The sequence below is a fragment of the Scyliorhinus torazame genome, chromosome 7, assembly GCF_047496885.1.
Source record: "Scyliorhinus torazame isolate Kashiwa2021f chromosome 7, sScyTor2.1, whole genome shotgun sequence".
Lineage (NCBI taxonomy): Eukaryota > Metazoa > Chordata > Chondrichthyes > Carcharhiniformes > Scyliorhinidae > Scyliorhinus > Scyliorhinus torazame.
The window spans coordinates 101,020,282-101,034,547 of NC_092713.1; the positions used below are offsets into that span (position 1 = coordinate 101,020,282).

At 41.7% G+C, this 14,266-nt stretch overlaps 1 protein-coding gene and 1 long non-coding RNA gene across 2 annotated transcripts; one reads left to right on the forward strand and one right to left on the reverse strand.

The window, feature by feature from the left end:
• Positions 1-2,448: 2,448 nt before the first annotated feature.
• Positions 2,449-4,402, reverse strand: foxd3 (forkhead box D3). The gene has a single exon (XM_072511155.1). The coding sequence runs from the start codon at positions 4,056-4,058 to the stop codon at positions 2,925-2,927; it is 1,134 nt and encodes a 377-aa protein (XP_072367256.1). The 5' UTR covers positions 4,059-4,402; the 3' UTR covers positions 2,449-2,924.
• A 754-nt stretch (positions 4,403-5,156) lies between these two features.
• LOC140426415 (uncharacterized) lies at positions 5,157-13,725 on the forward strand. The gene is made up of 2 exons (XR_011948200.1): positions 5,157-5,258; positions 10,856-13,725. It is a non-coding gene; the product is annotated as an uncharacterized lncRNA (long non-coding RNA).
• Positions 13,726-14,266: the final 541 nt, after the last annotated feature.

Below are 14,266 nucleotides of genomic sequence, written 5' to 3' on the forward strand. Positions count from 1 at the left end.
GGTGCTGTTTACGTCGTTCTCAGCGCTTTGCTGAGATCCAAACTCTCAGCGAAATAAGAACGAAAATGCTGGTTGCATACGTGTCGCCTCGTTGCTGATGTCGATTAATCAGTTCCATTTCCCACAATTTACCGTTTTCCCTTTGGGGTTTCAGTAAAAAAAGGATGTTTCTTCCACTGGACCTGAGTTCCTATAATTTCCTCTTTTTAAAAATTCAATGTTTTGAACAGTTTAATTTGTACACTGGCATTGTTAAACATCTCTGCCGTTCCCTTATGTAGTGGTCTCTGTGACTCTCACCCGTGCAAGTTTCGTTTTTTTAAGAAAAACGCTCAAATCACTTGAACCTCACGGTTGACCGCGGGATGACTCAAAAGCTGCGACTGCCGATAAATACGAATCAGTAAAAGTTACAAACAACAAAGGATCAGTGTTGGAATGGGCCCCTGTTATGTCTCGTCATTTCGGAATGGTTATATCAGCAGGTTCCTGAGGCGGACAAGTGACTTTCCCAGTCGCCTTCTACTTTCCCAGGGGTATCAGCTAAATATAGAACTCCCGCTCGTATTTCACTAACCACCCGCCATTTGCTAGTTTTGTGTAAACGTAACTCATAACCAGGGTCACAACTGCCTAACATCTTGTTACGTTTATAGAAGCAGGAGACAAAACATTTTTAGATCAGTTTCAATTTCCTTGTAAAAGGATTACTGAGGGAGATTCAATTTAGGGACAGGACCTGGTGTTATTAGGTTGCCCTTCAAGTGAGGTTGGGTGGGTGGGGGTGGGGATATTTCTTTCGTCTTGTCAAACGATTATCAAATATATATATATATATGTGCCCAGACCACACCCCGACAGGCAAGACGGCTCGCTTCATTTGGTGTATTTATACTGAGGTATAAATGTTTACACTCACTGAAATAATATTTACAATTACAGAAAGAAGTCGCGTCCAAGCCGGGGGCGCAAATGCTGTTCAAGTTGGACGGGGTCTGACATTTCGCAACACTCTTGAAGCACAGAGTGTGAAGTAAATAAGGAAATTTAATACAGGCAGCGACACTTGAAGCCGCGACACATAGATAAACAGTCAGGGGAGCAAGGCTGGTGATCTAAAATCAACCTCGTCGACCGAGATCGCTTACAAAGTATTAAAAGGGAAAACGATCTTGCAAGAACCCCCCCCCCCCCCCCACCCCCTCACCCAACTTCACCAGCTTTTAGGCCAAGTTATACAAGCCCAGAACTTTCCCAGAGACTCGGATCTGCTTCCCAAGGAATAAAAGGCAGATTAACGTGGCCCGGGGTTTTATTTATTGGAGTTCGCAATACACAAGGTGGGAAAATGTACACCCGGTGTATTCTCAACGTTCCCAGAATAAAGTGCTTCCTCGCCCCCCCCCCCCCTCCCCCACAGCAGGCCGCGCTAGTTTCCCAACTGGGATAATTGATCAGTTCGAATTTCCCGATTTATGTCAAGTGGGTTTGTTCAATATTCATTTGAACATTCGTTCCAGTGGCTGCAACTGGGACACACAAGAAAAAGACGAGATTGAGAGCGGAGTTTAGTATTTCCAGAACACCTGGAGTCTTCTCCTCAATAGCGCAGCAGTCATCGTTGCCTTTTCATCCCCTTTATATAACCCCTTTTGTCATCAATATTCTTGGCATTAAGTTGTTCAGGTAACCTGCAGACAATCGAATCTGGATTGCTGATGCGCCCTTGCACCCTGTTTTAAATTGTGTTATTATGTAAATAGTGTGATTTTATTTTTCAAAACAGCAAGCTAAATTTGCAGCTCCAGATGGCGGGTTCTTTTACATCTGATCAGACAAACCTTTTGGATCAGTTTAAAGAGTTTGGCTTTAATAATTTGCTGAGTTTCACTATGAACAGCATGGATTTCTAAAAACAGAAAAAAGCGACTGCGTCCACACTGAATGATGTTTATTTGGATATCAAATATATAATTTAGGACAACGCTGGTTTATTATGTCTGTGCTGTAGAACCTTTAAAATGGTGACATCTTCACTATGACATCTTTGGCTTCTCCACTAAAACGGAATTGAAACAGATTTCAGCCGAACCCTTTTCAATTTGCTCTTGAGAACCCTTCTTCCATGAAGTTAAACAGTGGTTACTGTCAGCTCAAATTTCACAACTAATGCCTTCAGCAAAATGTTTACTGATTAAATGGCTTTTAATTTTAAAAGAGCAGCAATGACCTCTATGGCGGCACTTCAGAGAGATTTTATTTCTAATAATCTGATGAGCTGTCACGGCTCTTGTCTTTTACAGGTTCATTTTGAATGGCAGTGTCTGAAACCCTCAATATTTACTACAATCATGACTGAAAGATAAAACCCTCAAAATCTGCAAGGCCAAGAGCATCGTCTTTTTTTTAGAAATAAGCGAGGACAGAAACGTTTGCAATTTGTAAAATTTATTATTACAAAGTTGTTTAATTCCCATTGTACAACACGACGTCAGCGCTACATAGAATACATATATTTAATTCATATAAATGGCTTTAAGCGTTTGCAGTCGTATACAATATTGACATTTTTTTCTCCTGCTGTATTAATTTTTTAGAATGATTCAGTCTTCCTTAATATCTGTACATGTTCGTCAACAAGCTACTGGCAATGAACCTTTCAAAAAGACATTAAGTGTGAAAGCCCAGAGCTCCATACTACAACTGTGAAACAGTCTAATTAAAAAATAAAACTCAAATACTATGAACCGATAGGTTCTTTATACAAATATTTACAAACGTATTTACCTGTACAGAAAGCATTCCTTTTTTTATATATAACATAGGATTTTAGTCTATGATTCGCAGTCAAGTTCAGTGCGACCCACTACCACAGGAGGAAAAAAAGGGATATGGTGAGTGAGCAGTTGGAAGTGGTGGAGGTATTAAGATGGCCATTTGGTCGCTGCGGCGGCCGAAGCTGCTGACTGTAAGAATTGTCCGGAGATTATGTTCGTGGGGACACTGATGATAGGGGTAATTGCAGCGGTGCTTCTCGCTAAAGACAAGGGCTGAGGGCTGATGAGGGCGGACTGGACGGTGGCTGGCGGCCGCAGGAAAGTTGGTGAGCTGCCTGATGTGCTAGTCACCCCGATGATATTCTCGATGCTGAAGGAAGGTCTGCTGCTGGGCTCAGTTTTCACGATGGACGTGGAGCTTAGGCTGCTGAGTTGGAGCTGGAGGCTGGGGCTGAGCTGCGAGTTGAAGGCTTTCCTGCTGAGTTCACTGGACGGGATAAGTGGGACTACCGGGGGTAGCATGGGACCCACAGGAGGAATGTAAGGGTACTGGAGAGTTGCGGGATGAGGGTAGGAGGCGGGATGCAGCGCATAGGGGCGCCCGTAAGGACCGCTTAGGCTATAAGCTCCAAAACTCTGCATCATGAGGGCAGTCTGCTCCCTCAGATGGTCTGCAGGTTGCCTCTTGAACCTTTTCCTCCGGCGAAGAAAGCTCCCATTGTCAAACATGTCTTCAGATTGTGGATCTAGGGTCCAATAGTTCCCTTTTCCCGGATTACCAGGCTCCCTGGGAATCTTCACAAAACAGTCATTCAGGGACAAGTTGTGCCTGATGGAGTTCTGCCAGGCGGGGAATTTCTCCCTGTAGTAAGGGAAACGGTTACTGATGAACTCACAGATCCCACTAAGGGTTAACTTCTTCTGGGGGCTTTGCAGGATAGACATGGTGATGAGGGCAATGTAGGAATAAGGTGGTTTCACCAGGCTGTTCTTGGGTTTGGAGGCGGCGTTACCGCTCGAAGAGCCACTTTCCTGAGTTTCCGATTTGGTTACTTCTCCCTCCGAGGGAGTCTGGCAGATAGCGGAAGGGCTCTCCGCGACTTCCCTGGCCCCGATCTCCTCCACCTCTTCTCCCTGATCGTGGGTGGCGTGGCTCTCCGAGTCGCTGTCCTTTCCCATGTTCTCGTCTCCTTCTCCCACCACATCAATATCGACATCCTCGGCTGTGAGCACCGTCTGCCCTGACATGTCGCTCGCACTGCCGTTGCCTGACAGGGTCATCACGCTTTCCCTTTCACAAATCAGCAAAAAAAAAGGTGAGAACGCGGCTTCTTTTCTGATGAAACTTCTGTCCCTCTCTCCCTCTCCTCTCTCTCTCTCTCTCACACACACACTGTCTCAGCTGGCAGTCCCTGGCAGATCAGATGACAACGCTTTTTTTAATGCAGGTCAAAGGGCTGTCAATAACAGTTACCTTTAACTTTTTGACAGCCTATTTCAACTTTCACATTGCAACTTATTCACTTTTCCCTGTATCTCCTTTCAATGTTTTCTTTTTTTTAAAAAACGCTTTCAGGCGCGCAGTTCTTTAGCTTCTTGTGCCCCCTTTTTATATATAAAAAGACTGTGTGAAGATTGTTTCAGTTAAAGATATACTCTCAGCTCTGTCACGTGAGGGACTAACGTCAGACTTCCCCCTGTTAAGCCATGCAAAACTCGAGTTATTTCGTGCAATCGTCAACATAGATCCGGCCAAGACAACAGTAGCAGCACTCATTCCTACAAGCACCATTTCATCAAGATGCTCAAAGCATTCTTTGTCAATAAACTTGGTGGCAGAATAGAGCAAGAAGAGGCCTCAAATTATTTAATTGGGCGCATTTTTTTTACAGTTGCACTTTTTGGGCAGACGCACAACTATGTTAGGATGTTTGTTTATTGATTTATTTTCCTGTATTTCAGGGCATTTCCCTGTCCCAATCAGGCTGTGAAAATAACTATTCTGATTAGTTATTAAAACAAACACATTAATGAATGTGACGCTATTTAGTTTAGCAAATGTTGGGTAGATTGGCGTGACATTAGCTTTCTTTGCAAAGAGAATGATCACTTTAATTTTCTCTCATCGTAGTCTTTATTTTTGCTTCACATTGACTTACAGTCAGGTATCAGCATCCAAACGACATTTTTTGGTGAGAAAGGCGAATTATAACCGCTTTAGATTGGTTGCCGCACATACAGCAAAATGGCTATCGATTAATCTGTTAGATTTAGTAAAGAGGGAAAGAAAAGGGTTGTGCGTGGGGGGGGGGGGGGGGGGGGGGAGATATGCCATAACAAAAGGATAGCTACAAATAAAGAACTTTGAACCAGGATGTGCAGAGGTGTTAACGAGCTAATCATCCCAATGTGTTAGCATATGAAAAACTAGGAAATGCGAGAGAGTGGGTGAATGGGAACAAGCCATTCACAGTGCTGAAGGTAAGCGTTTGTCTCAATACTGTTCTGAGGAAAGAAGATTTTTGAAGCTGCAACGTCGAAACTACTTTCCCAAATAAGTTTAACAGGAACTGACAACCGTCCTTTAAACAAAAGCCTAATTTCAACGCCATAATTCCTTCCCCAGAGCACCGTCTTGATGGAAATCTGGGAAAAGTATTTTACTCTTTATTTTTCTGGCAACACTGAATATTCGGGTTAATTTCGCGTGAATATTCGGTTTAATTTATGTATTTTTTTGATCTGAGGTGAAAATCGAATTGATTTGTTTCCCAATTCCTCCTACTCAAATCAAAATATCTTTAAGTGACAAAAGAATCAATTATTCTTTCCACCCTCCTATTAAGACTAACAAAACCGTGTGAATGGGTTTACGACATGTTTTCGATGGGAGGAATGAATAACCATTTAAACCTGACAGGGCTTCCCTATGACAGAAAATGATATTATAAACTGTAAGCGATTTCCCCACAGAGCAAACTGCTGCTTCTCTCCATTTTAAAGGTGCATTTTCCGGCAATAGAATTTCACTTCGTTTTGGCGCCCTTATTATTTTGTGTTAGGATTTTATTTTACTCAGAGCAGATTTATATAAACTGTCACCGTTACGGCGTCTCGATGCGAACGAAACGATAATATTTTGTAACGGCACCTGCCCTTATTTTTGTAGAAATTAGATACTATTTACTTCAATTAATGAACTACAATTAAGATGTATAGCTTAGTGTGTATTTTAACAAGTGCTGAATCCAAACGAATTAAGATATGTTAAGCAATGATTGAGGACAGGAAAGATTGAACCAAGCCTGAGGGGGGGGGGGGGGGGGACTTTGATTGTGTGCTTGTAAATTGGCGGTAAGTGAGTTTGTTTGTTGCTGTTTCCATTTGTGTAAGTGCTGCTGAACATCTCCGTTTACAAAGCACTTTGTTTTCTCGTTTGTTTACTTCATCCAGGTCCGACTGCCACAATCAAAACTTTTATTTAAGACAATAAATGATTCCATCAAATGTTTAATGGAATCGGATTTTCCCTAGCATAGACTAGCCAGTCATTCAATCTAGGCTACATATTGTCTGTTTGGTTTAAACATTTTTCGTTTTTATTCGTTATAATGAGGCGATCAACTTTATGTGCGTCACATTTGAGGAAGGCCGTGGACATTCTGCTGCTGAAAGCGATGGGCTTTTAACTGTTGAGGCAGAATATACTGATTTTAGTGTAACGAGGGAGCAGGTGAGGCTCCTGTCACATGGGGTTCTATGATCGCTCTCCATCTCAAACAGGCTACGTTGGGAGGCTAACCATCAATGGCAACCTCAATTCACCACACAGTCTCCTTTTTTCATCTTTCTTTCTACACATCCCGTCTTCCTGTTTGAATGTGGGTTTCAAAAATGTTCCACCATAAAATAATGACAGTTCTTTTGTCTGATTTCCAGATGAATTAAACGTTCCCAGAGCCTGGAATGCAGCTGCAAAATAAGATAGTGATTTCATTTCTGAACACTATTTGATTTAAAAAAAAGACTCTTATAGGCGACCATCTGCACTGTAGCTTTCAATTTGCGATCAGCCTCCTGGTCGGAAGAACATGGTTAAGAGGGAGTATAAAACCCCGTCTTTGTTCCAAAAACATCATCCTATTTATTTCTGATGATCTTCTTAACTCTCAGAGGAGTTGGGCAGGGAATTTAAAGAAAAAACAACCACAGATCGCAGGTCCCTTTGATGCGTATTTCTTGAACACAATAAAAGTCAAATTAATTAAATCATACCATTAATTATGACCCTTAGCGTGAAAAGGATTGTTTCCCCTCGATTAGGGATGTATTGTGCTAATCCCCGTGTTGACACAGAGAACTGTCTGTTCTACAATCATTTCTATAGAAAGCCTTTCCAGACCAATTTAGCAAATCTTAATTAGACATGTTTAGGGTGAAATAGTGACTTGGCTATCAGCGCGGTTCTTTCAATTCTATGTCATTTTCAAGAGAAAACCCCCGGAATTTCAGAATGACCCAGGTTAGCATCGAAGACACACGTGGATTGAAACCTCCTCGCCAATTCTCATTTGGCAAACGAGGCGGCAAAACTGATGAACTTTAAACGTGAACTATCCCCCCCCCCCCCCCCCCAGCCCCAGGTCCACCCCCAGAAAGTTGGCTGAGCAAATAATAAACACGATGCGCGTTTCTCCTCTTCACAACGACCTGATTTCGATTTCAGAGCGTCTATAATCTTATTTAATTTCAGGTCGCTAATCGCGCGAAGCAGCAAAGCTCTGAGCGGAGCGGGGGCGTCTCAGCTCCCTTTTAAAATAATAACAGGATCCTGAGCGTGTCTTCCTAATAGGAACCGGCATTTAATCCAGTCAAGATGGTGCGTAGAGGCAAGGAGGAAAGAGCAGATGATAGGAATCAAGAGTTTACATGAAAATCTGTAATATAAAAAGCAATGAAAAATAATAATGTAGGGAACATTTAAAATGGAGGGAAATATATGAATTATCGGGAAATAACAGATCATTAAGAATGGGGGGGAATGTTTTGTTATTGCAGGTATTTATCCCCCCCCCCCCCCCCCCCCCCCCCGCACCCCCCACCCATTCCTTGCACACGTTGCGTTTTAAATCCGACTAAAATACACTTGTCCGTCTTTTACTCATTTCCCAGTCAAATAGAGCTAAGGTTTGGACCCATCTGACGGGATTGCGATCAGATGTCAGTCGAGCACGGCATCCCTAAGGCTGTGTGGTTGTCAGGGGTCTAATCGCTTTACACGGGAATGGTATCAAAGACGTCCTATTTCCACCCCTTAAACCCTATTAGCCTCCCCCGATGAATTATGTAAAATCTCGACTTTACACTCGGATTATTAAAGGAGGAATCCCAGTGTGCTGTACACGGCGAAAGGGGAAAGCGAGTTGGAGGGAAATATTCTTTCCGCACTCAGTGTGTGTGGCTTGCCTCCAAACTTCGGCTCCATCACACGGTGCATCACTTGAGGAATAAAATCTATTTTACCTTCAGGTGATAGGATTGCAGCCCCCTCGACCAACTATTGGAAATATTACCGGTGATAATGTTACCCACCCAAACAGCCGAGGGAGAGCAGAGTCTTACCTGTGGCATTCTCTTCTCCCTTCCTGCACACCCAGTAAAATCAATACATTTACCAGCCGGCTAACTGAAGGAGGAACAACATCAAACCTTTTTTTGGCCAACTATATACAGTGTCTGGATCAGAATAACCCCCCACCCTATTAACATCACTTCCACTCGTATTTCTCGACACTGTTTAATGAGCGTCGGCAGGCTTAATTAGCTTCTTCAAAATGCATTTATATATATTTTAAAAAAAAACAAATTCTAGCTAACTCTTTTGATGTTGGCACTGTAATTTTTCACGACAAGTTTGAATAAATTGATTGCAATATCTTGCTAACAATATTTTAAATGCTGCCTTTATTAGCGGCTCTTTCTCCTTGCACGTATTTGTTTGAATCTCCAATTAACTATAATAAGACGGGGGAAATGGCAAAACAGAATATTTCATCTATATGTACGTTGTAACTTAACCAATTAGGACGGTAAGGGGGAGGAGGTAAAAAAACTGCGGTGATAATGGATAGGAAAATGTAAGTAGGATAACTCCAATTTATACAAATCAAACAGTGCTTAATAAAAAGGCAACTCGTTTAATTAAAGGTTCAAAGAATTCGGATCCAGCATTTGGACAGCGTTTAGAATGCGAGTGAAATTCGTGATGAATTAATGGCATTGTTGGCGCGCTCTTAATTATAGTTATTATGTTAATTATTTTACATTAGCATGAAGTTATCAGCATGTCAGGTTTAATCAAAATGCAGTGTTCTGCAGAAAACTGTTCTTTTATTCTGCGATGTGAAAATCTACATCATGTGGGTTTATTGTTTAAAGATATAAAAAATGACTTTTTATTGAAAGAAATGTTTAATTTGGTTTTGTACGGTCTGATCTCATGTAGCCTGCAGGCTCCAGCTCCTAAAAGGGCTGGATTCGCTATTATCACCCCCTTTAGGAACCTACTCCATCAACGTGTAACTCTCTGTCAAACAACATGAAGTTGCTCATTTTTATCTGTTGATATTTTTTTTTTGCAAATACGACGGCGGACAGCCCCGCTTTCACAAGCAGGGAGAGGTGGTCTGAACAAAAGAGATATTCAATAGCACTGTCAGTCTGTGCTCAAGGTCTGTTCACACAAAGCGTCAAGGCGAATTTTAATATCCAGACACGACTCCGTTAGTCAGCACCTATAATTAAGAGGGGGGAAATATCTTCAAAGATAAAACAGTCTATAATTTTTAAAAGTCTAAATACCATTGCTCCAGCTCCTCACGCATTTACCCACTCACATTAGTTCTGTGTACTAATAGCCATTGGTCCATCGTTTTAATGACATCGAAACCCCTGTTACCTTTCCGCATTACCTGTCATCATTTACGGGTTTAACCAGCAGAGTAATATCATAATCAATGTAAAATATAAAATGGCCCCTCTTTTAAATTGTACACTATCTTCACGCGGGCTCCCAATGTTGTCATCATTTAGTTGTATTTGTTGCTAACCTGTCACCGCACGAACTCCGGAGGTGTCAGCGAGGCAAGAGACAGGGAGATCAGTGAAGGCGGCCAGACCTCCAGAAAAGGGTCACTTATTGAGACCTGGCTCAAGCAGAATTAAGCGATATTACTGAGATTGGAAACAGAGGAAAACCAGACAGAAGATAGCGATCGCATGTTACAGTTTGTCCTAAGGAGATTTTTATTTAATACCCCCCCCCCCCCAATTATTCTCCAACCGGAATTCTAGTTTACATTCTGGATTTTATTTTGCAGCCTGACGGCGAAGTCCCAAATTCAAATTGTTCATTGCATTAAAATCCAACCCCGCCAAAATACCCCTGCTCCTCAACTTTATTTTCAGATATTTACATCCTTTCTTGTGTTTGAAAACAGATTTGCTCCCATTTGGAAGAACACTACTGAAATCAAGACCAGATGAAAGCTATCGCTTTAAATTACCTTCTGATAAGGGGAATTAACATGTTGGTTTTATTTTATTTTTTTTGGGGGGGGGGCGCTCTGGCTCTTTTCCTTCTCTTCTTTTATCCACTGTTTTATTGCAGCATTCGCTGTCCCAGTGTAAATTGAACCATTTCATCTCAAAATGCATCAAACTTTTTTCTGAATGGACGCTCTCACCTACAAATACATGGAGAATCTATAAAGTGTATGTGTGAAGTGTCAAGAAAGATAAGAGAAAGTATCTTAAATTGTGTTTGTTTCTGACAATGCCAATTTCATTAAGCTTGCAGTGTTAATGTAAGCCTACTTGTGACAATAATAAATATTATTATTATTAAAAGGCACATTATGTGAACTAAAGGTTGTCATTCAGTCTGCAATTCTGATGAAATGGTAAACACAATACACTGTGTGCTGCCCACATCCCGCCGGTGGATTTCCAGTGCGATATGTCCTTGTCCATATTTTTTCCGCAGACATTATATTATTTTTATGTCCTTTTTTTTCTAGGCTTTTTGTTGCATTGAAGATAAGACAGGTTCACAGAAATATTGACGGAAACTTTTGTGGTTTTTTTAACTCCGATTCCTGTCTCCCTGAACCGTCGAAGGAGCAGAAATCAAAGACACGATCATCATTGGGTCAGAGGCGCCAGGAACAGCAGAATGATCGAACCAGCTTTGAACCAGTGGTCCGCTTTTATTGACTAGTTCTGGCAGCATTTCGCAGTGGCCAGGAGTTATACTGTCTGCTCTCGCCTCTGTCTCCTGAGGCAGACAGAGCACCGCACATAGCGGCTAAATGGCTCCACTCACCCACCTCCTACTGCCGGTGAAGTTTGTAACTTCCTAACGGCATAATAGACTTTCCTGCCAGCTCTCCCATAAATGTGGAATCATTCCAAAGTTCTACCGCCCCACCGTGAAGGTAGTGTCTAAATGCCGCTGTGCGCTGGTCGCTGCTACACTTGGACTGAGTGCTGACACTTCTCAATGTCATGAGCGACCATCTCAGACCTCGGCCTTTCCGTTTTGCATGAATCAAACAAGTTACAACAAGAGACTTTTCCTCATATAGGGCAACATTCATTCAAAGGACAGATCTGATCCCGAGAGGCAACCGAGGGTGCATTATATTTGTTTTTGTCTATTGTGTGGATTTGTTTACACGTGTTTACGGTTTATACAATGGGGCTGTAGCCAAAGCTGATTTAAATATATTATGGAGCAGTTCTATAATATTGCATAAATAGCGACAGACCCGTTCTAGTTGAAATGGCATGCAACAATGTCATTGCAAAGTCCAGGGAAATGGGCGCCCCATCCATTGACACTGTTGGATTGAGACATCTACTCTGTGCGACGGCATTTGATTTTTCTGCACGAGGTTTGATAGTGGATAAATAATCACGTCACTTCTTGTCTTCATTGATCCACCGTCCCCCTGTAATTTTCAGGTACTTAAAACCCAATCTTGGCATTGGAGAACCACTGCTTTTTCAATTATCTCTTTTCTGCTGCTTGTTTTAAACGCATTGCTTACCTTCAGCACACAGACTGATAGTGGCTCGCCACTATGGGATGGGTCATAGATGCTGCTCTTCACAGCAATGCCTACATCACATGTACAAATAAGATATTAGTGCCCTGCATGAGGAATTCTGGCCCTAGGTGTCCACAAAATTTAAATGGCTTATACCATCTTGTGTGTCAATATACAGTAAGGAAATAAATGTGACAAGCATGCCCTTTGAGTGTTAAAGTAATGCCGTCATTGACGCCAATGAAGAATACTCATGTACATAAAATGCATTGACTTGGCAGAGACAGAAATTTGACTCTCATCAGTATTTGATCAGAAGATCTACTTTGACACGTCAGTGCAGAACAGCTGCATTATCTGAGGTGCTGTTTTTGGACGGGAGGTTAAACCAAGACTTTATCTGCCACTTCTGGTGATTCCCATGGATATTAAAAATCATTGGGTAATACAGAACTTGGAATATTGCAGAAAAAAGGAACAGGCTTTTGAAGTTTTTTGTCATGCACTCATCAGAACAGATGGAAGAATGCCAAATTTCAAAGGGAGCAACAATTTATATTGCATGAGAAAGGTGGTGCTGATTGGTTGGCCAGTTGAATTTGATTAATTGAGGCATTGCCATGGAATATGCACCAGATAACCATGTGGCTTATTTACCTTTGCTAGAAGCTGCATATAATCATATGCAGGGACCTGTCCTCGACAGGCAAAAAGACCGTGTCATGGCATTGCGCCATGTTTGAATTAAATATAAGAGTGGGGGATGATCGTTTCCTGGTGCATTCTCCATGGCAACATCTTGACCAATCAAAATCGACTTGCCAATAAATTAGCACCCTTTTTTCATGCAGTATAAATTGTTGCTTCCTTTGAAATTTAGTATTCTTCCATCCGTCCTGATGTGTGTAAGATGAAAAGCTTCAATAGCCTGTCTCTTTATCAATAATATAAAAAAATAAATTTAGAGTACCCAATTAATTTTTTCCAATTAAGGGGCAATTTAGCGTGGCCAATCCACCTAGCCTGCACAGCTTTGGGTTGTGGGGGCAAAACCCATGCAAACACGGGAAGAATATATAAATTCCACACGGACAGTAAACCAGAGCCGGGATCGAACCTGGGACGTCGGCGCAGTGAGACAGCAATGCTAACCACTGCACCACCATGCTGCCCTTTTTCCCCCAGTAATATTGGACTCTTTGGACACTTTCAAGGAGAGTATGCTTATCTGGCCAGTATTTCTACCTCAACCTATGCCTGTACAAAGCAAATGAACATATCATTCATCCTGTTTACGATTTGTGGCACTTTGCTATGTGCAAGTTGGCGGCTGCATTTGCCTAAATGAGAACATTGGTTACATTTCAAATGTTATTCATAATGAAGCAATGACGGACATATTGTAGAAAATAACAAGTTGCTATATAACTGCTGGTTCTTTCTTCATAAATGTTGGAAACCATTAGGCTGCAATAAGAGTTTGACCTGTAAACCCTATCAAATGTCATTGCCACTGAGCTTTATGAGGAAGGTTCAATGTTTGGACAATATTACACCCAATGTGTCCCAAGGTGTCTTCTAATTATATCGTTGATAAACAAAAACATGTGCCACTAACCCTTCACCCAGTTTACAGGTGCACTGTTACTGAATACTGATCCATTCGTAGTTGAGCTCATATCCGATGATATGTTAAAGTACATGCTGGTTCTGACATATCCTCTACTCATTCCATTGATCAGTCTATGAAAGTACAAACATCCATGATGCATGACCTTATATGTCTACTTTTGTGAGAAAGATATGGTGAACTTTAATAAAACATTGATTCAACCTCATTTGGAGTATTTTGTTCAACTCTTTCACCACACTTTATGAAGGATGTGAATGCATTAGAGAGGGTGTAGAAAAGAATTACGAGAATGTTTCCAGGGGTGAGGAACTTCAGTTGTGAGGCCAGATTGAAGAAGGTTGAGATGAGGTTTGGCAGAGGTGTCCAACACCATGAGGGGTCTGGACAGAGTAAAAAGGGAGAAAATTGTGTTTTATGGCAGAAGGCCAAGAATCAGAGGACACCGATTTAAGGTGATTGGCAAAAGAACCAAATGCGACATGAGGGAACCCTTTTCTACAGACAATGATTGGCATCTGGAATGTACTGCCTGAGAGTGTGGTGAAGACAAGTTCAATCGTGCCATTTCAAAGAGAATTGGATAAATATGTGAAGATAAAAATTTGTAGGGCTACTGTGAAAAGGCAGCGGAGTGTAACTAGCTCAGGTGCACGTCCAGAGGGCCAGCACAGACATGAAGGGTAAAACTGCCTCTGTGCTGCTACCACTCTATGATTCCATGTTGTTGACTCTTAAATCCTTCTTTT

Bases quoted from the DNA above. Each gene is read 5' to 3' on its own strand.
- foxd3 (XM_072511155.1), bottom strand. From the start codon at position 4,058: ATGACCCTGTCAGGCAACGGCAGTGCGAGCGACATGTCAGGGCAGACG.